A 22,811-nucleotide genomic window follows, 5' to 3' on the forward strand; every position below is an offset into this window, starting at 1 on the left:
ATAAACCAAAACATGTAAGATAAGCAATTATGAAATATAAACAATCCACGTAGCTCTATTTTGCCCAATACGCTATGATCACCACCTTTAAGGGCGAGAATCTGCACCCGATCTCTATGCTGACTTACCATAATGGCTATTGATATTTGATCCCAACACCCGTGTATATTACCACTATGTCCCTGAGCAGTATAGTGTGGTGTAGTACACCCTAGTGTGAGTGGTAGAGAGGCGGTCAACTGGTACACTACACTGCTACTAATGAGCCTTATTGGCAGGCCCAGCAAGGCGGCGTTAGTTGTGCTAGTAAACGCATTACACTAGCTCAAGGTCGTTCTCACCACCTGCGGTACAACAACTTGACTCCTGCAGTACGATGATTTCATCAATCGTACTCACGCTGTTTAGTCGTCGTACTCGAGACATTAAGTCGTCGTACTCAAGTGTTAAGTCGTCGTACTCAAGGTGATCAGTTGTCGTACTCAGGAAGTTATCGTCGTCCTCAAGGTGTTAAATTCGTCGAATTGAAGATGTCTTACTCAAGATCGTACTCAGGATGTTACGAAATCGTACTCAAGGTTTTAAGTCGTCGTGTTCAAGATGTCAAGTCATCGCACATGTGTTAAGTCGTACTCAGGATGGTAATTCGTTGTACTCAAGGAGTTCAGTCGTCGTACTCGATGTGTTAAGTCGTCGTACTCAAGGCATTAAGTTGTACTCTATGGTGGAGTCATCGCATTCACGGGTTGTCATCGTACACCAGCTGCTCAGGTCATTCTACCATTCTTAGTGATCGTATTCAAGAGTATAAATCGTTGTACTTAAGGTATCAGATGGTCACACTCAAGGAGTTAAGTCATTGCACTGCAAGAATCAAGCCAGGACGACCATCGTACGTCGGATATACGAAGTATAAACACTAATTAACAGTCGGCAACCGATCTGGTCCCGGGCGACCTTCAGGAGCCGCGCGCGCACCACTGATGCCACACACCGCCACCCACCCAAATTATTCATCACAAATACTTTTCATTTCAACGTTTTTACCTCCACATTACTTCTCACGTTATAAAAACAGTAACAGTGACTATCTACGGGTGGCCGGCTCTCGCCGAACAAACGTAAAATAACAAAGAATTACGTCATTTAACATCTACCACTCAAGTCTACCCAAGGAGTTTTCTACTCCAGGGAATTCCATCGTCGTACTACTACTACCGCACTCGGGCCGAGCCAGCGACACGATGCCGGCCATACAGGAAATACACAAATTGCAGTCTACCAGCCTCCCAGACACAGCTGCCGCATGATGAGTCTGAGCGTCATCACTGTGGTGACAACAGTAGGTGGCCAGGCAAGGCTTTTAACCCACCACCTCCCCAACCACTCGACAGGATCGGTATTTACCGGACGCGTAAACAAACAACAAACGTACCGGTTTACGTGCACATAAGTGATGCCCCCCCCTGCCCCCTTCCCCCAGGTCCCGGGCTGATGTGTACCAACAGGAACGCTGATAGTGATGTCACTAGTCCCCTCATCGCTGTAATGTCACGAGCGTCACTATCACGTAACACCGTTATGTCACCACGACGTGACGAAGCCATTAGTTATTATAATTACCTTATATATATATATATATATATATATATATATATATATATATATATATATATATATATATATATATATTTCTTTTTCTTACTTTTCATACTATTCGCCACTTCCCGCGTTAGCGAGGTAGCGTTAAGAACAGAGGACTGAGCCTTTGAGAAAAATCATCACTTGGCCCCCTTCTCTGTTCCTTCTTTTGGAAAATCAAAAACGACAGGGGAGAATTTCCAGCCCCCCGCTCCCTCCCCTTCTGCGACACGCAGGGAATACGTTGGAAGCATTCTTTCTCCCCTATCCCCAGGGATATATATATATATATATATATATATATATATATATATATATATATATATATATACATACATGGGGGTCCCATTCCCCGATCTCTTCTATGTGCTTCACTTCTGGTCCTCCTCTCTGAGATTTGGGTGAAACTTTGGTCGTAGCAGTCGACGCCTCCAAAAACATTCGACAGGGTGTGGCACCGTCTTTGCTTTCTAATCTCCCATCCTTTGGTTTCACTGCTTCTCTCTGTACTCTGATGTACAGTTTCCTCTCTGGCCGTTCCATCACAGTAGTCGCTGATGGAGCGACTTTCTCCTCTTATCTTGTCAACAGGGATGTTCCTCTGGGTTCTGTCCTGTCACCTACTCTCCTCCTTCCCTCAGTAAATGATCTTCTCTCTTCTAACTCTGACTCTATCTACTCTTATGTTCATGATCCCACTTCACATACTTCAACACAATTTTTTTTTTCACCCCTTTCATTCTCGTTTTCTATCTCGTACTGATCACATTTTCTCTCTCGGTTCTGACCTGTGCAGAATTTCAGACTGGGGAAGCTACAGTCACCTTCTGATATTCAATACTGCTAAAACACAATGTCTCCCAATAATATCTCTTACTAAGAATAAAGTTCCCCTTATGTACAGTTTCACAACACAACTGAACCTTGTACTAATATCAACATGTTGGGCATAACTACACCCGCCACTCTGTCTTGGAAATCCTACATCATATATATATATATATATATATATATATATATATATATATATATATATATATATATCAATTTACACCAGGTACCTATTCACTGGCCAATTACTAACGATAAGGAAGAGATGGATTGTGTAAGACGGCTTCCCCGGGCTGGGACTCGAACCCACACCCGCGAGAAGTAGAGATAAAAGTGAACCGCCACACGCTGGAGGTTTGTCAAGTACACCGACCTTACAGATGCTCAGGTACACGTGACAGATCCTGAGGTCTTGTGTACGACGTGGGTCAGGTCAAAGGTCGCGAAATCGTCCTCACAGGGCGTACCGCCGTGCTCAGGGGTCGTACCGTCGTGCTCAAGGGTTGTACCGTCGTGCTCAGGGGTCGTACCTTCGTGCTCAAGGATCGCACCGTCGTGCTCAAGGGTTGTACTGCCGTGCTCAGGGCTCGTACCGTCGTGCTCAGGGGTCGTACCTTTGTGCTCAAGGGTCGTACCGTCGTGCTCAGGGGTCGTACCGTCGTGCTCAATGGTCGTGCTCACGGGGTCAGGTATGCAGCCATGGCAGATGGTTGACTTTCTAGAATTTGGTGTCTAAGCGAAATCGGAGACGTGTAGAAAGTTAACATCCAATATGGCTGCCACTGGGCTCAGATTTACACTGCCATCTGGTGAATGGCCGAAGGAAGAACCAGTCGGGGGGGGGGGGGGGGGGGGGGGGATGCTCGCTACCTTCCCCATAACATGACAATAACGCTGGCGTGACGTTTAAAAACTCGTGATAATTTCACATCTAAGGATAACTAAAGTAGCCATTCTCACTGTTTGTGTATTTTCTTTTTTTCAAACCAAGTTGTCTGTATGTCCAGCCGGTTATTATGGATACAACCCTCATCATCATCTCGTTGGTTGGCAAAGGGGCAACATTTTCCCTTGGTTAGCAAAGGGGCGACACATGTTCCCTTTGGTTAGCAACGAAGCAACATTCCATTTGGAGAGTAAAGGTGGAACATTCAATTTGGTTAGTACAGGTGGGAACATTTCCATTATTTTTAGTAAATGCGGGATATACATTCCCTTTGGTTAGAAAAGGGGGAAATACTCCCTTTGGTTACAAGCGGGAACGCAACCTTTGGCTAGCAAGGGAGGTGTCCACACCACACACCCATGTCCGCTTCCTACGCATCTCTACATCCGCATGTATATCAAGAGATACATATATGTATCCACACACATATACGTGTCTAGGGTCTCACCCGTATGCATCCCCGGACACACTCTTATGTATACCACGAGACGCTTGTGTATTCGGGCAAGGGCACATGTATATGTATCCAGGGTCACATCTGTATGCATGGCAAGACACACCTGGTGCGCATCCTGGGACACAATGTAAGCATCCCGGGACACGTATAAACATCCCGGGACGCGTGCAAGTATCCCGGGAAACTGTAAGCATCCCGGGACACAGTGAAAGCATCCTGGGACACGTGTAAACATCCCGGGACACAGTGTCAGCATCCGGGGACACAGCGTAAGCATCCCAGGTCACTGGGGGTGAAGCAGCCTCACCTGACCTGCTTGGTGGAGCAGAGTGGGCCGGGCCGGCAGCCTCCCACCCCTCCAGCCACAAAGACACGAAACTTTCGCTTCCCCACACGAGGGGCACGGGAGGGGCTCCTGTGGGGGGAGGGGGCTGGAACCCCCCCCCCCCCGCTACCTTACCTTCCAGGACACTGCGATAATGAAAACTCCTTCATTCATGGCTTCGTTCACTAGCTACTTCCTGTGGTGCTGTGTAATTTAGAAATTCTCTGTGCAAAGATATGATCTTATCTCATATGGGGCGCTGCGTCAGCAGCTGCTACTGTCTACAAAGAGAGGAATGTTATCTCTACAGAGGCCCGGCTTTATCTTATCTCAAAGAGCCAGTCTGGCTGATAAGGTTCCCGGCTCCCTGACCTTGGGACAGGCCAGGTCAAAAAGCCGGAAACCAGCCTCATGGCTGTCCCGGAGGAAGGCAGGGAAGGGTGGCTGGCAGGGTAAGGGTGGTTGGTGGGGCGAGGGAGGCTGGCAAGGTGAAGGAGGCTAACAAGGTGAGGGTGGTTGGCAGGGTGAGGGAAGCTGGCAGGGTGAGGGAGGCTGGCAGGGTGAGGAAAGCTGGCAGGGCGAGGGTGGTTGGTAGGGTGAGGGAGGCTGGCGGGGTGAGGGAAGCTGGCAGGGTGTGGGAGGCTGGCGGTAACAACACGTATCTGATGAGAGCTTGGCACAGTTACTTACATGCTGAAACAAATCACAACTATCAGTCAGGTGTAATTTATGAGACCGGCGACCATTTATGAAATAAATCTATGGTATTTAATGACATGAAAAAGTTGAGAGAAATAATCAAGGGAGTTTTGTTCGATGAAACAAATGTTTTTGTTGATGAAAAATGTTCTATTACAAACAAACGCCACAGTTTCATGAAACTGGTGAAACAGACGCTGTTGTTTCACTGGTAACTACTGCAATTCACTGTAAGTCCAATACACATAAATAATCATTCATCTTCCCTTTCAAATGTTTAAGAGTAAAAATAATCATAAGGATATATAAATCACTATCATTATGAGGAAGTTTATAGTACAATGTACAGCTCAAGGACGAAGCTATCGCCCCTTCCCCCTATGAGACGCCCCTGACCCACTCCCACACTCCCCACCACCACTGAAAGTCACCAGAACCCAACACAGACTCATCAGCGATACCACACTCAGCAACACACCCTAACACACTCCATTACTATGATACTAGCCAACATACCCCCACACACACACTCGCTGGGGCGGATTACCCACTAGGCACGTGCTTAGAGACCCCAAAGGTAATATAAGATTTAGGGGGACCAGAGTTCAGAAGTCTGAGATTTGAAGCGGCCCGCCAGACCCGGCTGCTGCTACTGCCTGGGGCTGCTTATGTTTACAGAAGTCAGCTGTTACACCCACGCCCTAATATCAATGGCTACATATAACCAATCTGTATTTTGACCACAGTATAAGAAAGTTATAAGGTCAGTGACACCACGAGAGACAGTACCAGAGTTTATACTTCACATGACAGAGAAGTTATGGTTAATAGATACGTACACTTCAATCCTACATGTGAAGTTCGGGCAAGTTTATCACTGCTTTACAACTAATGTCCTGCAGTCCCCATTCTATGTACACTATATATTTTGAAATATTTCACCGAATCATATTTTACGTTTCTATTACTTTAAAAACTACGAGATGGGGGGGGGGGAGGGGACGGGTGCAAGGGAGTCCTAATCTGCCTCTTGACACACACTAACGTGACCATCACACTAGGTAGGTATCATGCTCCCACCCAGAAACACACTTACCACCATCAGTGGCGCGCACTATACAACCACCAGCGCTCCTAGTAAACACATTCACAAGTAAAGCAAACAATAAGAAAAAAAAAATGTTAGGTTGTGGTGACGGCGGAGGAAAGTGAGGTGTCATGTACCAGGCACAAGGTACCCGGGAGGAACCCCTCACACCAGACACCACAACACGCACGCCAACACTCACTACTCAACACCCCGCCACCTACATCCTGGGCGGGCAGCTGCTGCTGGTGGTACATGGACGTGCCGTGCGTCATGGTACACACGACTCCTCTCTTGGTCTGGCAGGAAGCACACACGTCTGAATCATCAGGTTCTCCCGAGGTCGTTAACGTAGTAAGTCAGCCATACACAAACACACATGCTCACCACACAGTACAACACACACTCAACTAGTAACATACTGTAATGAAACGAAAATCGTATGGGAATCCCCTTTGTACGAATATCCTAAAAACATAATATGAACCATTCTATATAATTCTCTACCTACCATAACTCAATGGTCTTTGATATAAAGGTAATACGATACAAAATGTAACATGAGAAAAAACGCGTTCTAGAAATCGTGAACAAATGATAAACAATGAAGCGAAATTTTCCTAAGGCGGTTACCCTGAGGCCACCACACACTCCAGTGTTGTACGTAGAGTGTGATGCTGTGGGAATACTGCCAGGGTGGTGCTAGGAGTGGGCTGACGGGTGTGGTGTGGGTGGCATGGGTGGTGGTTACGACGCGACAGACCATCCACAGTAGTTCATGTACACACCACGCCCACTCCGAGCCTGCCCTGCCCACAACCCACCAACTTTCCACTTACTGTTATTACCTATTTCTAAGAGTAACAGGGAGGGAGTTTACACTCGTCGAGCCCCCATCATCTGAACTTTACACTTTAGCGTACTGTCAACATTGAAAATTTCGCCACAGCTTATTTCATTCAGCACTCAAACTATTAAAGTATTTCTTTACAAATTACCAGGAGGTCTTCCTTAATTTCATAGTACGTCGTCTGTTTTGTTTTATTTTTCTCTGTCGAAAAACTGTTCTCAATTGACATCACCATTCTGGTTTAGAAACTTGAAGGCTGTGTTGTTATCTCTTCCATGATGAACAAATTAAGGCCTTTAACCTCCCACTGTAACTCTAACACTTTTAATTACTGGTACCGTCTCTGATACCTTCCTCTACACCTTCTCTATTAGTTCTTTGTGCTTCTTTGGAGCGACGACAAAACTTGAGATTATCACATTCCAGTGTTGGCCAATTAAACAATGTGACCGGTATGCTTACTATTTTCACACACACACACACACACACACACACTATTATATATATATATATATATATATATATATATATATATATATATATATATATATATATATATGAATGCAAATTTATTCTTTGTCAGCAGACAGGTTGGTCTACCATTAAGATAATGAGCTGGCGACATGTTAGATACATCGTCGACTCCCTCATCCTATTCACACATATTCATGTAGCTTACTTCCTGCTGGATAATATTTGTACCGTAACTTTCTTTGTGTATCATCATCATGCTTTGCAATCGTCTGGGTTGAATATCACCATCAACCATGTATTCTTAGGTTCATCGAAATACTGATTTGTTTTCTTTTTGGGGGGAACTGGACTATCCCTTCCTTAAGCTATACAGTATAAGTTTGATAATGATTTATTTATTCTTACAATTATCCAAACAATTTCAGTCCCTCGAAATCAAGAATAAATGTATGTCTAATTGATCGTTTCATTGTTTCACGTTAGTTAGCATTGATCAACAGAGTGTCAGTTTCACTACTTTCCTAACTCACAAATACATGTTTACACTAACGAAATTTACTATGCTGAAGTATATCAAATTATTTCTTTGAATCAAACGCACCTTGATCACAGCTATCATGTGTTCTACACCAACATATTTATTTATCTTCAAACTTGGACGCCGGTCTCAAAATAGCCTAACCTTTCCACATCATCTGTGATCAGTGGTTGGTGTACATTACTCATAAGTTGTTTGAGTAAAGTGTATGACAGTTCTACACGTTGGATTCGGTTTAACTATTTTTGGCGAATTATTCATTTACGATACATTGAGGGAGAAAACGTTTTCATCAACTACAACACCTAATTTCAAATGTTGGCAGTAACGCTAGGATCAGCGGTCACACTGCGTAACACCGTCCGTGTGGAGGCAAGACAGTGAAAGGTGTGAGGCCTGGACTGTTTGACGGCGGCCAGTGGGACAACAGCTGACCCCTATATGTGATGACAAATAGCAAACAAGTTAACGTAAGACCTACTCCATTGTGACCAGATTACCTCCTGCAGGATAATCAAACTTCAATCTATTTACGAATACCCATTTTGGTTTGGTTCCATGTCATCATAACACTTATAATAAGAACATAGCTTCAGACGGATTCTGAGGTCTTCTACCACCTCAGCCAGTGTCTGCTTACCTTCAAAAAAACCACAAACTGACCTTGCTAGGCGAGACGCACCTACCAGTGAATAAGACGGTTCTTCGAGGTCGTCTCCTCCATCACTAGCGATATAAACATGTGATCCGATGCCAGCCAAGAACATACAAGCAGAGAGGCTCAACACAAGCAACTTCACGGGCTAGGCTAGCCGGCTGGTCGGTCGGGCCAACGCAAGGTTACCCGGTACGAACTGTCTGCTGCCTCCTCACACAACATGCTGTTCATTTACTTATTGAGCCGACGTTAACCTTGAGTTATTATACCACCAATTTTTCCCTCAGGGGCAGCTTCTATCACTGGAAGTTTCAATCATTTGGCTCAGTGGTTGTTTTTAATCACTAGCTCAGTGGTAGCTTCAATCATTGGCTCAGTGGTAGTTTGTTATTGGCTCAGTGGTAGCCTGTTGTTGGCTTAGTGGTAGCTTCAGTCACTGGCTCAGTGGTAGTCTGTTATTGGCTCAGCGGTAGCTTGTTCTTGGCTCAGTGGTAGCGTTATTGGCTGTGGTAGCCTGTTGTTGGCTTAGTGGTAGCTTCAATCACTGGCTCAGTGGTAGCCTGTTATTGGCTCGGCGGTAGCTTGTTCTTGGCTCAGTGGTCGCGTTATTGGCTCAGTGGTAGCCTGTTCTGGGCTTAGTGGTAGCTTCAATCACTGGCTCAGTGGTATCTTGTTCTTGGCTCAGTGGTAGCTTCAATCACAAGCTTAATACACTATTTACAGCAATGATACAACGTTCTGATGGGTATATCTACATATGAACTTCCGCTTGCTATATCCTTATATGCGTAACGCTGTTCATACTGAACTTTAATATGATTGGAACGAATAGTTCTGACGAAACAGAAAAAGTTAGTTGAACGATAAACCATGTCAAAGAGCCAACGCAACACCACGTCACTGGCTACCCATCAAATGTTGACTCAAGGGTGCCAGAAATGTCAAAAATCATTGATACTACAATAACACCTTACATACTAAAATACTGCATCTATGAGGAATTAGCTGGTATTCTGGTTGTATAAACCCTTCGTGATGATGATTACCTGAAGGAGAAGTCTGGAAATGGCTAACGCAATACTCTATTTTGGTAAACAGAGGTAAAGTGCCTCAGGGGAAGTAGCTCTAAATGGCGCAGGATTAGCTAATGTGAGGCAAGTCGAGGTGAGGAATGCAGGGTTCCTGTGGCGCGGCAGGTGAGGCAAGTGTTTCGAGGTAAATAGCGCCGGAGTTGAGTGAGTAGCTGCGTGGCGCCAGTGCAGGCGATGCGAGGTGCAAAGAGGCAAACGTTTCTGGGGAAAGTTGCTAGGATCCTGCGTCTCGTGGAGGTTCTGCAGAAGCGAGGAGGCGTTGCCCAAGGCCCAGTGGTAGCAAGCGGTTCTCGCAGTTTAATGCAACAATATGCACGGCCGTAGGTCCCTCGGTTGAGGCTGCTACAGATGGGCATTTCCAATATCCCACTGGGGTCCTACAGGAGGAAGCCGTAGGAAAAGGCACCGACAAGCCCCTTGTAGAGAGTTAAAAGCCAGGAGTCACGACAGACATTTCCAAGTTGACAATGACGCCTCGGTTTCTCAGAGCCATGGACTACTTGACGGAATGACTCGCTGACCGATGCAAAAGTATTTATGAGAGCGATGTGTCGGCCATGCCGGTAGCACTGGTTACGTGAAGGTGGCTATCAGGCTTTATGGCGCTGCACGCCTTCAGGATTAGAGCGAAGCTTGGTAAGGTTAGGCTGTGATGGTATGATTTCATCATGACTATGCTGACTTAGCTGGTCATGGGAGTGTGATCTAATAACTACATTCAAAGAGATGAAGATGAGATTTGCACTGACGTCGAGAAGGAACGCTTCACCACTTCCCTTCTTCCCCGGTTCAATGTGAACGATCAGGTGATGTGAGGCGGGTGCTGCAGCTGGCAGGACGTCCGGTACTAGGGAGTGAGGGAGGGGCAAGAGGCGAGAAACGTCCATATGGTCCTTTTGGTTTTGTAGGCTGATTACGACACCCTGGAAGGCATTGCCACACTGTCTAGATCTGTGAGGGACACGAGGATAGATAGGCAGGTGTGGGCTGCAGGTGGGGTTGGGATAATTACACCAGAGGTGGGGTATAGTCAGGTCGAAAACTGAGGCTAAGCAACTATGTGAACCAAGTTCGACCGTCTCTTTCGTCCATTCCTGGGAGGTCAGAGTTTAGCAGCTAATCTCTTCCAGGGGAGAGGGGTCAGGAAACGTGTAACACAATACTATAACTTCAGGTAAGTGCAAAGGTAATGTAGCTCAGGGCGAGCCACTGGAAAAGGTGCAGCATAAGGTGAGGAGGCGAGGTAATCTAAGTAGCGTGAGATGAGGTAGGCAGTGCTGGCTTGTTTAGTTTCTTTTAGTTCTAGTTTTAAGATATTCATAGTCTAGATATACATAGGCAAAGCATTCCAGTAAGAATATGAATAAAAGGGCACATATCTAGGGGTAGGTGGAGACCAGTACAGAGCGTATAGTGGGTACATGGACACAGGAGGGTGACAAGCGGGCCCCTCCACCCAGGAGGAGGGAGGTCTAGGATACATCAAATACATGAGGTATATTTACAAGATGGTAAATGATGCTGACTGCAATTTAGACATAAATATTTGTGTTCTACAAAGCAAGTTTAAAGCATGTCATATAGACAGGGTGGCGTACAGTCGTTAACAATGATAGCAAATAGGAAAGGTCAGAGAGACATTATACATCAGGCAGAGAGTTGCAAATTGGGGGCGCTAGTGCGGGTGCAGGCAAGGAAGTGTCCAGAGGTGCTCGCGAGGTGCGTAGCTGAATGGCGCAGAGGTGGGAAATATGAGGTGGAAAGAGGTAGGTGTTCCGCGGGAGGTGAATGGATGTGGGGTCTCGTGGAACTTATGCACGAAGGAGGAGGCGTTGCTCAGGTCCTGAGTTAGTGGGCAGCTGCCGAAGCTTTGCACTTTGTGTTGTAAGATGCGTGGCTGCAGGTCCCTAATTTGAGGCTGCTGCAGGAGAAAGACGCTGTCGGTGTCCTATGCGGCACCACAGAGCTCCTGCCGGAAATCGCTGAGCCAGGAGTCATCATGGGGGTGTTTTTATGCGGAATAGGCGCCTCTGTGTTCCACAGCTGAGGACTACTTCATTGGTTCACTGATGCATGGGTATCTACGTGCCAGTTGGGTCCGCCACGCGGACAACGTCAGTTGTGTGGGTGTGGCTACCAGGCTTACTGACGCTTGGTCCCATTAGAAATGAAGGAGGGGTCATCAAATGAGGCAAGGCCGTGAGTGTGAATACATAGTCAAAATTCGGAGATGAGATTTGCAGCGGCGCTGAATGGGGACGTTGAAATGCTATCATTATTCAACCCTAGGACCGTTGTCATGAGTTCCTGCATCTTCAAGGTCGCAGTCCACACAGAAAGGAAATGATGGACTAATCTCGAGCAAGACGGTTTTCGACAAGGCTGAGCTGCCTTCTGGACTTTGATCATGACACAACCTTACTTGCAGTGTAGCCTCCTGTGGGTGTCCGGTAACACCGGAAATCATATGACCACTATATATCTGAAGCGTCTGGGGTAAACCATGGAAAGATCTGTGGAGCCGTGGATAGGGAGCTGTGGTTTCGGTGCATTACACGTCACAGCTAGAGACTGAGTTTGAACGAATGTAGCCTTTTCTGTCTTTTTCCTGGTGCAACCTCGCTGGAGCGGGGGGCAGCGATGCTGTTTCCTGAGAGGCGGAGTTGCGATAGGAATGGATGAAGGCAAGCAAGTATGAATATGTATATGTGTATATATGCAAATGTCTGTGTATGTATATGTTGATAGGTATACGTATGTATATGGGCGTTTATGTATATATACGTGTATATGAGTGGATGGGCCATTCTTCGTCTGTTTCCTGGCGCTACCTCGCTGAAGCGGGAAACCGATTATGTATCATCATCATCATAACAATAATAATAATAATAATAACAATAATGATAATAATAATAATAATAATAATAATAATAATAATAACAATAATGATGATAATAATAATAATAATAATAATAATAATAATAATAATAATATATCATACATATAAATAATGGAAAATTACGTTATTCTATTTCTCAGTATAGTACTGTCAATGAGCTGACTTATCTTGAGCTCGGCAAACTAACTTCGCAACACTGGTTAGTTGGTAATTTAGGCTTTACTTCTATCGATTACCACGGTCATTAAGGCTGTCAAAGTTGTCACGACCATTTAACTAATGATTCTGAACTAAATCATTCTAAGATCATTCGTATGTGATACATGGTCCTTGACGGAAATTGGCTTCCTGTTGTTCCTTACATAAACAACGCCCGATAATTGTGGTCACTGACTGGCAGATTAAATGTGCCAGATGTCACTAGTATCCTTAATTATGTAATCTGTTCTTACCCCTCGTTACTCTTGCACACATATATTCATTTGCTATTTTCTTGGCATACTCATAAAATATGTGGCGTGCATAGTACCATCTCATGGCACGTCACTGTCATTTGATTCCGCATGCGAACTGGTATTATACAGCGCATGCGCGCCACGTTACGTCAAAAGTGACCGGATTCAACGAGGGCGAACGGTGCCCTCTGTATGTACGACAGGACAACAGAGGTAAGTAGGTACTAGTCTTATATGTTCACCCTTCCCCTCACCATCCTTACCTCCTGGTCCACACAGACTACCAAACATGACTAAACACAGTCTGGGTTATTCACCATGACCAGTCTGTAGGAGAAACAGGATTCTCCCACAGGCCACGATCACTAGGCGCTATCACCGCCATTAAGAAACAAACAAACAGGCCGCGCGCACGACGGCCGTTACCCGTGCACGCAATTTGTTGTAAAATTTATCATGATAATTACGGCAATTGTACCATTATTCCCTCTAACCACTATTCATCTACTATAATCTCATTATCAGACGTATAATTTCCAATGCTAATTAAGAGCAAGGAAAACAAACATCATATGCACTTCACCCAATATGCTCCATAAGATTTTTCCCGCTTCATCTGCTATTTACAATTATCCTTGTCATTTCTAGCAGGTCCTCTCCACACTCCACCTGTACTAACAGCTGTTCCTCAACCATTAATCTAAAGCCAAGGGAATGAGCCACAGAGGGTGGGCCTGGCCGTGAGAGCGTGCACGGTGGTAATAAAAAAACAGTCCAATGGTGTCCGGGGAGTGTCAACCGCCACCACTCTAGGTGTAGAGGCCGGAGTCGTCTACCCTGAGTACGACCGAACATCATGACCACGCCTTTAAGCACCCTACTACCACACCCTCCATTATTACTAATTAACAATCAAAAGCATCACGCCACACGAAGAATCCTAATCCAAATTAATAAGCAAAGTTTTATTATCATATATCTTGATCTCCGGGAACTATTGTAACTAAAGACCATAGTACCCCTCCCACCGTCACACCCCAGCAGCCACCACCCCCCAGCAGCCACCACCGCTCCCCAGTTACTGACACAACCCCTAATGCAGTACCACAGCCTCCAACACGGTACCCGCTCCCCACCCAAGCCCCGAGACCGACCCTCAGGGTCAAAACCCAGCTCCCAACATCGCCTCTCCCGCGCCACACCCTATCCCCAAAAACTGCCCGACCACACCTGCGCCAAACACACTAGAGTCTTCAAGGTCGAGAGTCTCAACATAATGAACGGAATGACTATGACGCCCAGCCTCAGCATGGCCGTACCTCCCCCGACACCCCCCCACCACAACCCTCTCCCGTCCTTGCCACAACCCCCACGTCCTTCTCATGCAACCCCCCCCCCCACCCCATCGTCCTCATTACCACCACAACTCTGCCTTGTTACGGCCTTACTACGACCCTCCCCCCGTCCTCGCCATGACCGATAATGCCACCACTACCAACCCCACCAATAATTGCGATAACTGGATTATCAAGGCCTACTAACAAGCCGTGGAGCCCGGCCGAACTCAGCCTTAGTTTTAAATCTCAGGCTAGGCGAAGGCCCAGATAAGCTGGCCCTCTGCACCCTGCCTCAGGCGGGCACCGGCACCCAGGTGGCGCCACTGGGCCTTCTACCGGTCACAGCAGCTGACAGGAAGTGCTGAATGCCTCGGAAGGAACTACCGGATCTCCGGTTACCAATACCATTTACTCTCATACTACCACGTATACTACCTAGACATATACATATGTATAAGTTACACTAAAAATCATGGCACCACTTCACCATACTCCCGGAAAATACTTTAATGCTCTTACTTTGATCAAATCTCATTCAGTTGTTCCCATCTCTTACGTCCGTAAAAGTATACCATTCTGACATATAAAAAATAAATGTCGCAAGAGTGGTCCACTCTGGAAACGACTCAGCAGAAACACTCAAAAATATGATCATCAGTGATCTCTTTTAAGTTATTAGGATGACATAAAAGTGGCGGGGGTCGACTTAGTTAAAAGACGTCGTACATCTGCTGCCGCAGCAGCACTGCCAACGACCCGGCTTCCGAGGGGGACGCTGCCGGGACATTCTTGCCACACGCCTCCACAAGGAAGCTTTTATATCACGTCCACAAGCAATGCTTTGACCCCTGCTGTCATACGCCTCCACAAGGAATGCTCTTAACCTCACGTCTATATGCATGCATCAGCTGAGTTTAAGACCTTGCTTTCATGCGCCCATAAAGTATACTTTAACCCACTGGATTCACGTGTCTACAGACAACTTGAACCCCTGGTTTGAAGTGTCTACAGATAACACTTAAACCCGATTTGAGGTCTCTACAAAGAACATGAAACCCTTGGTTTCAGATGTCTACGGAGAACACATAAAACCCTGGTTTAAAGTCTCTACGAAGAACACTTAAACCCCTGGTTCAAGGTCTATACAGAGAACACTTACTCCTGGTTAAATATTTCTAAGTACACTTAAACCCATAGTTTCAGGTGTCTCCAAAGAACACTCAAACCCTTGGTTTAAAGTTACCTAGAACTAAAAGTAAAATATTCTCTTCGCAAATATGTTTATCAATTAATTGCATTAGGGCACTATCAATCACTCCCAGCTGCTCCACTGACCACTCCACACGCTCCTTGACAATTTGACGAATTCAAAGAGAAACGTTGACAACCCTTCCAGGTATCTTACACAATCTCGCTATCCATATAAAAAGATACAGGAGACAACTTGAGGAAATCAGAATCTAATATAAAAGTTACCAGGTCATATATATATATATATATATATATATATATATATATATATATATATTACGCTATTGCATGACCCCAGGACCCCTTATATGGGGTTTATGCAACTTCAGTAGCAGGGACAAGATAGTCTTCTGAGTGAAAAGTTCCTTAAAGAGACTGTGCGTGTTTTAGTCCAATGTGATTTTACTCGCGGTGAAACCAGGCGGAGTTCGGTAACACCTGTGTCTGTATTACTATTTGTGTTAGGGGAAAGTTTTACACCCATGCTGCCCCGTCTTTTAACCTTGTGTATATAAAATGTTTCTAGTGTGTATGCAGTCACCCATACACACAACACACACACCTAATTCTGGTAATACAAAGTTAAAGATACGTATGATGATGATTGGCTGTTGTACGTGCACATTCAACAAAGCAATAAGCTTGTGTTAACATACACCAGTCACCAGCCGCAAGGTTTGCTCTCCAAGTCTCAACACATTGTTCCAGGTCCTCTTACTGTCTTATGTGAACATTAAGAGATACACAAGTCCATGTCCCTGGCCACAGAATATGGAGGTAAAATGAAGAGTTGACTCTGGGATATAATCTTGTATTTTGCAACGGCATCAGCCTCTACTGACTGTACTATGGGCAGGGTCTTACCGGACTCCCCCCCCCCCCTACATCCCCTCCCTGCAAGTGGCACACCGCGCGCGCGCGAGGCTGCATCATCGTCAGGCGAGGTAGTATGTACAGCGGTGTCCAGGACGTTCCCGCCCCGGAGTCCACTACCTCACCCTACTCCCGCGAGGAAAACAGTTCAGAAGCAGCAGATGCCCCATACAGGCGTTCCTGATTAACGTTACATAACTAACAAACTAACAACAACCGGGTGTCAGGAACCACCCATGGTCAACCACTGACGCTGGAACAAACTTCATTAATTACCTTGTCGACGCCAGACCATCCACATGATTAACATGGTGCGTGTACCATCCTCACCTGAAGCCTTCACCAAGATAAATTACCAGGTCCAGCAACTTCAACAGACGCCCGCACACACACACACACACACACACACACACACACACACACACACATTATTCTTCTTGATCAATATTAATGACTTGCCTGCAAGTATGTTTTCGTATTTGAATATGTTTGCAGATGATCCTACAGTCATGAGAGAAGTGAAAAGCATATAAATCTGCTTACAACGGGAACTAGACAGGCTCCAAAACTGGTCTGGTACATGGTTAATGAAGTTGGACCTGAGTAAATGTAAATGTAATGAGGATGGGTCTCAGTGAAGGAGGCCGACATGAATACTATCAAGTAAGAAATAAGATGTAAGAATTTGCGCGAGCGAGGGACTTGGGAGATGACATCTTCGCCAACCTGAGACTTGTTTGCTGGTAAATATTAGAACTGCATTCAAATACATAGATTAGGAAATATTCAACAGTGGAGAGTATAAGGTCGTATGAGTAATGTGTTTAACCAAATGTTTACCAGGAGTGGATGTGATGGTCAAGGAAAGTTGGGAGCGGGGGACTAGGAACTCACGATACAGATGAACAGTTCAAGACTAGAGTTGTATAAAGGGAGGCACTGTATCTTTAAGAATCTACCGCTTCTTCAGTTAACGTGAATCAATAATATTGGTTAAATTCTCATAAGACTGAATATAGCTGTTGTATAGATTAAAGGATCACCGCCCATTTTTTATATAAATAGTCTTATATCTTAAAACACAAACCAGATGATTGCAATAATCAAGGGAGCTTTGTTTGATCAAATAAATCAATATTCTTATGTAAACAGAAATTTTTGGTACCACAAGCACGTCAGCCTTGGGGAAGGTAATGTACCGGATGCTGTTATTCCATTGGTCACGAGCGTGAATCACTGAAACTATTAAATATAAAAACATACACTTTTTCCCCTTTTCGAGGGACTAAAAGGGTTAGAATAACTGTAAAACTATGTAAATACCGCCCCCCCCCCCCCGACCTTTCCCCGGTACGCCACAGATTTGTATGGTGTAAGCCAGCGACACATGTGTAGATATGACATGTAAAAAAATGCAGATATCCTGGCCACGGAGGGGAACATGAGAGACATTGTATGGTCTCATAATTCTAGGAAAAAAAATAATACAAGAAAAGCTAGGCTCACCTCTGAGAATCATTCATACAGACATCAAAACAATAATGTTTCTGAATTTTCTTTGGTTATGAATAAAAACAAATTCCGAATTTTCTTTGGTTATGAATAAAACAAATGAGTACGGTATACGGTATACCCTGGCTCAGCAAAGTCTGAAGGAAGCTTTAGTGATGGTTATTTGACAACTTCATGTCCGAGTTATATAATGGTCGACCTGTAGCCTACCCACTGTGTCTAACAAACTGTCAAGACACAAACTTCATCCAATCCTAAGTTGCAACACGCATGTGAAGGGTTCAACATGCCACGCGCTTAAGCGTTGTCTGACGAGACCATATCCAAGTAAATTGTTCTATCAAGCGTAGACGTCACATCAGGGTATGTCTACGTAAATCATCTTACCAAGCCAAAAGTTCAACCCGACTTTGTCTACGTAAATCATTTTACCAAGCCTGGCTTTCATCCGGCTATGTAAACCGTTTTACCAAGTCTAGACAATATATCAGAGATTATGTCTCGTACTACATAAATGCATGGGCCATCGAGGCCCGGATCTCGGACCCTAACCATACGTGGGTACCGCCTGCCCATATATTATCATATCGTTTACGATTTTATGATTCTCTTCAGCATGAGAAAGCCCCAGACACTACCTGGGCCTTAAGCCTCACTTAACCTTAACATGGTCCTTGGTATGTCTAGACGCAAAGAAACTGAAAATCACAAAACATTAAAAATCAGGGATCAGCAGGTATATTCAGACCTGATTCCAAAAGGGAAAAAGGTCAGAGGAAGAGGGGAAAGACTGAAAAACGAGAATTCCTAACTTCTCTGTTCGAGGGAAAAGGGTATCATTACTGTGGGGAGGAGCAGCAATGAGGCGCGCGTATCGGGATCCAAGCTTGGATGGGAGGGACACGAACAGACAACTAACAAGAACAGTGCCCAAAATAGCACATTAAGAACTGAAAGAGAACAGTATTGCAATGCTCCCATTGAGCAGAAAGGCTTTGGGAATTGAGGTGTAGTCAGGAGACTGAAGGCTTTTCATTCCACTACTCAAAAGGGAGAACAAAGAACCACTGCAGATATGTAAACAAGTACCGGGACGAATAAAACTCCTGTAAATATGTATGAAACGGCTGCTCACAAGAAAACTCATGGAATTTACCTTCTTATATATATCCGTATGTATGAGTGTGTAGAACAAGAATATGAAGTTTCCCATCAAGTTCGATGAAATTCTTAATAATTCACTGTTACTAGTTTATAAATCATTCAGCGAGCAATTAGCTTGTTCAGAAGGGTAGCTTATTGTAGTCGTTCACGATGCTTTGAAACCTGGGTCAAGGTACGACCGTTTCCCATCGTCAATTGACGAACCTTAATACTGTACTTGCCTCAAGCATCGCAATCACAACACAACACAGTACTGAGTATATACTATACGACAGCCCATCCTTAATCCTGGCACACATGGGTTACAGCAAAGGACATACCCAAAAGCCGTACGAGTGTTCAGAGGTCGTACATCTGGGCTCAAAAGTTTTGAATATCTGCCCATGTTGTGTCTATAAATAATGTTCATTCATTCGTCAGCGTCCCGACATCAACCTAACAAGTCTTGCCAGCCATCACTACTTTTTAAGTTAGACATTTTTCAGCAGGGATATTTCAGATCCTCAGTTAGACCCTCTCTATACAACCATTTTCATTTTTCTGTTACGCAGGTATAAAACAGCAGTAAAGATAACCAAAACGTATTACGGCAACTCTATAAAACATAAGTAAAACTAAAATAGCTTTCGACACGGTATACTGAATATGGAACAAATTTATCAAAATGTCACACTCCAACTCTTCTTGTAATACTGGACACACAGTATACATAACCATCTTTCCCTCTAAGTTACATTGTCCATGGCACACACAACCATCTACCCTGTAATACTGCACACAGACACTTTTTCCAGGAACATCCTACATATTATCATTTATGTGAAAAATACAAGTGGTTTTAATGCTGGCGTATATCCAGTGTGAGCAATAGGCCGAGTTCTCTGTCGCAACGATACAGTGCAATGCATGCAAAAATGAAGATACGGTCTTTTGCATTACTGATGCGAACGACCTTTCCCATAAAACATAAACTATGGTTGCAGGAAGAACACAACTGTACGGTTGATATTACAATACGAGAGGCGTGGATACCTGGCGAAGTCTTCGGAGGTCTTCTATCCCCACAGCCAGGGCTGAGCCCAGCCTGTTCGAGTGGGTCGTTGTTCGACCAAGCTGGTGGAAGCCGCAACCCACAGGCTCACGCAGCTCTTACGTAGTACAGCAGGCAAAGTGGTAAAGAATTTTGAGCCTCGAATGTTTGTTTCAGATGTGCCCTTTTCTTGTGCATATCGCACCTTTAAAATTCAGATGTAGTTAGTACCTGACAAAGTTTTCCATGCCTGTCGTGTCAGTAGCTTGTAATTTTCGAACGTTAAGAACATACTTTTCAAAATTTCCCAGGCATTTATGATGATATACTTCTCCCGTATGCACTACACAGGAGAACAGCCTCAGTGATTTCAGTTGCTCCCACTACTTTATCTCTTTTACCATGTTAACATGTACGTGAAAGATCTCTGAACACTTCCGAATTCTAAAATTTCGCCTGTCTTGTAAAGCAGTGTTAGGAAACGGCAACATTCTGTTCGTGAAAGAATTAGCGCCTTGAGCAGCATCACACTAGTTTGTCTTCTCCTCCCTTGCTTATCTTGAAAAGTTCGTAGAATCTAGCCTCCTACCGTAATTCTGGTAGGGGTAGCTGCTTTTTTTTGTCTTCACTGAAGGTCAGGTCATTAAAAATTTTTAGAGGTCATTCACACTATTCAACTGATTTATGACTATCTGTGTCTGGTATTCTGTATTAGTTCTGATTCCTTCATTTTCCCCATCTGGGGGTTCAAACTTACCCCCGGTGAAAAAAGCATGTTCTCGATGGCCCAGAGGAAGACTTCGTTTAAGCCTCTCTGGAGTCATTCACATCCCCGACTAACATGATTTTCATTCTTATTTTTGTATCATCTGCCACAGGTGATATGAAACTATGAATGTATTTTTGAAATAAATCATCCCAAATATGCTCCCCAGCTACAGTCTGCTGCAATGACCAAGAAATTTCCTCATGATACATAATAACTTCAAGAATTCCCTTCGTTATCAGCATCCTTGGAAGTTGAGTTTACCCTCATTACCAAACATTACTTTAACAGTAAAGTTAATACTATTTATTTGGCGATCATGACTTAGCTTATTAAGGCAACAAAATATTTAAGAACGTTATCTAGCTATCTATTTCCTTATATATATATATATATATATATATATATATATATATATATATATATATATATATATATATAGAGTGGTGCGCAGGAGGATGGATGTGCTGGAAATGAGATGTTTGAGGACAATGTGTGGTGTGAGGTGGTTTGATCGAGTAAGTAACGTAAGGGTAAGAGAGATGTGTGGAAATAAAAAGAGGGTGGTTGAGAGAGCAGAAGAGGGTGTTTTGAAATGGTTTGGGCACATGGAGAGAATGAGTGAGGAAAGATTGACCAAGAGGATATATGTGTCGGAGGTGGAGGGAACGAGGAGAAGAGGGAGACCAAATTGGAGGTGGAAAGATGGAGTGAAGAAGATTTTGTGTGATCGGGGCCTGAACATGCAGGAGGGTGAAAGGAGGGCAAGGAATAGAGTGAATTGGAGCGATGTGGTATACCGGGGTTGACGTGCTGTCAGTGGATTGAATCAGGGCATGTGAAGCGTCTGGGGTAAACCATGGAAAGCTGTGTAGGTATGTATATTTGCGTGTGTGGACGTATGCATATACATGTGTATAGGGGTGGGTTGGGCCATTTCTTTCGTCTGTTTCCTTGCGCTACCTCGCAAACGCGGGAGACAGCGACAAGGAAAAAAAAAAAAAAAATATATATATATATATATATATATATATATATATATATATATATATACGGTCACATAATATCCAACACAATCATCACTTCGTCAGGCACTATTGGGGAAAAAAATAAAAGAAAAAAAAAAATCTGAGTACACTGGACTCATAGCATTTTGTGCACCTGCCTGGAAAAAAGGGCCGAAGCTACACACCAGCCATTAATATGTGAAACGTTGTAAAAAACCCGAATTCCGGAGGCGAGGGCTGCTTTTTCGAAACGTTTAAAAGGTCTTGACAACAACGTTTCAAAACATTTGTTTAATCGACTGCAATTGATTTATCTCCATCGTCTCTCGAATCTTTTAGGACTTTATGGCCTTAAAAAGACAGATTCATATATCCGCGAAACTAGAAAACAGACTATGATAAGAATCTGAAAGGGACATGGGGAGCTAGCGTCTGATCAGCTGATCGCAGACTGGCATGGCTCCTCAGATTGCCTAAGAAAATCAATAATTTGGATGTTAAACTACACGCGAACTACCTCACTAATTCAACATACCTCATCTGGCTTTGGATGGACGTGGTTACACATATGTTCTGCGTACGTTAAAACTACAAGTATAAGTAACACACAGGGACTAACGCCCGCATTCGAGTGCCACACCTTTCCACTCATGGTTCCATTCTCACACTGACGCCCGGCTCAGCCAGGGACCAGACGTAAACATGGCCGAGTCCATTGCACGCACGTGGGGGAGTTGGCCTCAACGCTGCCATACGTTTATGACTAATAGTTTCCAGTACATCTTTATACCACGCGTTACCTTTACCTTGATTATTTGTTCTGTTATATATGGCACAAATTTGGCCACAATGGTTACATACAGATATTAGATTTAATAGTATATAAAGCCAGCGTAATATAAGCACCAAGACCCTTCAAA

The 22,811-nt window shown here is 44.4% G+C and overlaps 1 protein-coding gene across 1 annotated transcript in view; it reads right to left on the reverse strand.

The window, feature by feature from the left end:
* Positions 1-22,551, reverse strand: part of Invadolysin (leishmanolysin-like peptidase, invadolysin) — a 228,913-nt gene extending 206,362 nt beyond the window's left edge. The window contains exon 1 of the mRNA XM_071663501.1: positions 22,427-22,551. Coding sequence (XP_071519602.1) covers positions 22,427-22,543 — 117 coding nt within the window. The 5' untranslated portion in view covers positions 22,544-22,551. The remainder of the gene's footprint in view (positions 1-22,426) is intronic.
* Positions 22,552-22,811: the final 260 nt, after the last annotated feature.

Source organism: Panulirus ornatus, chromosome 7 (genome assembly GCF_036320965.1).
Source record: "Panulirus ornatus isolate Po-2019 chromosome 7, ASM3632096v1, whole genome shotgun sequence".
Classification (NCBI taxonomy): domain Eukaryota; kingdom Metazoa; phylum Arthropoda; class Malacostraca; order Decapoda; family Palinuridae; genus Panulirus; species Panulirus ornatus.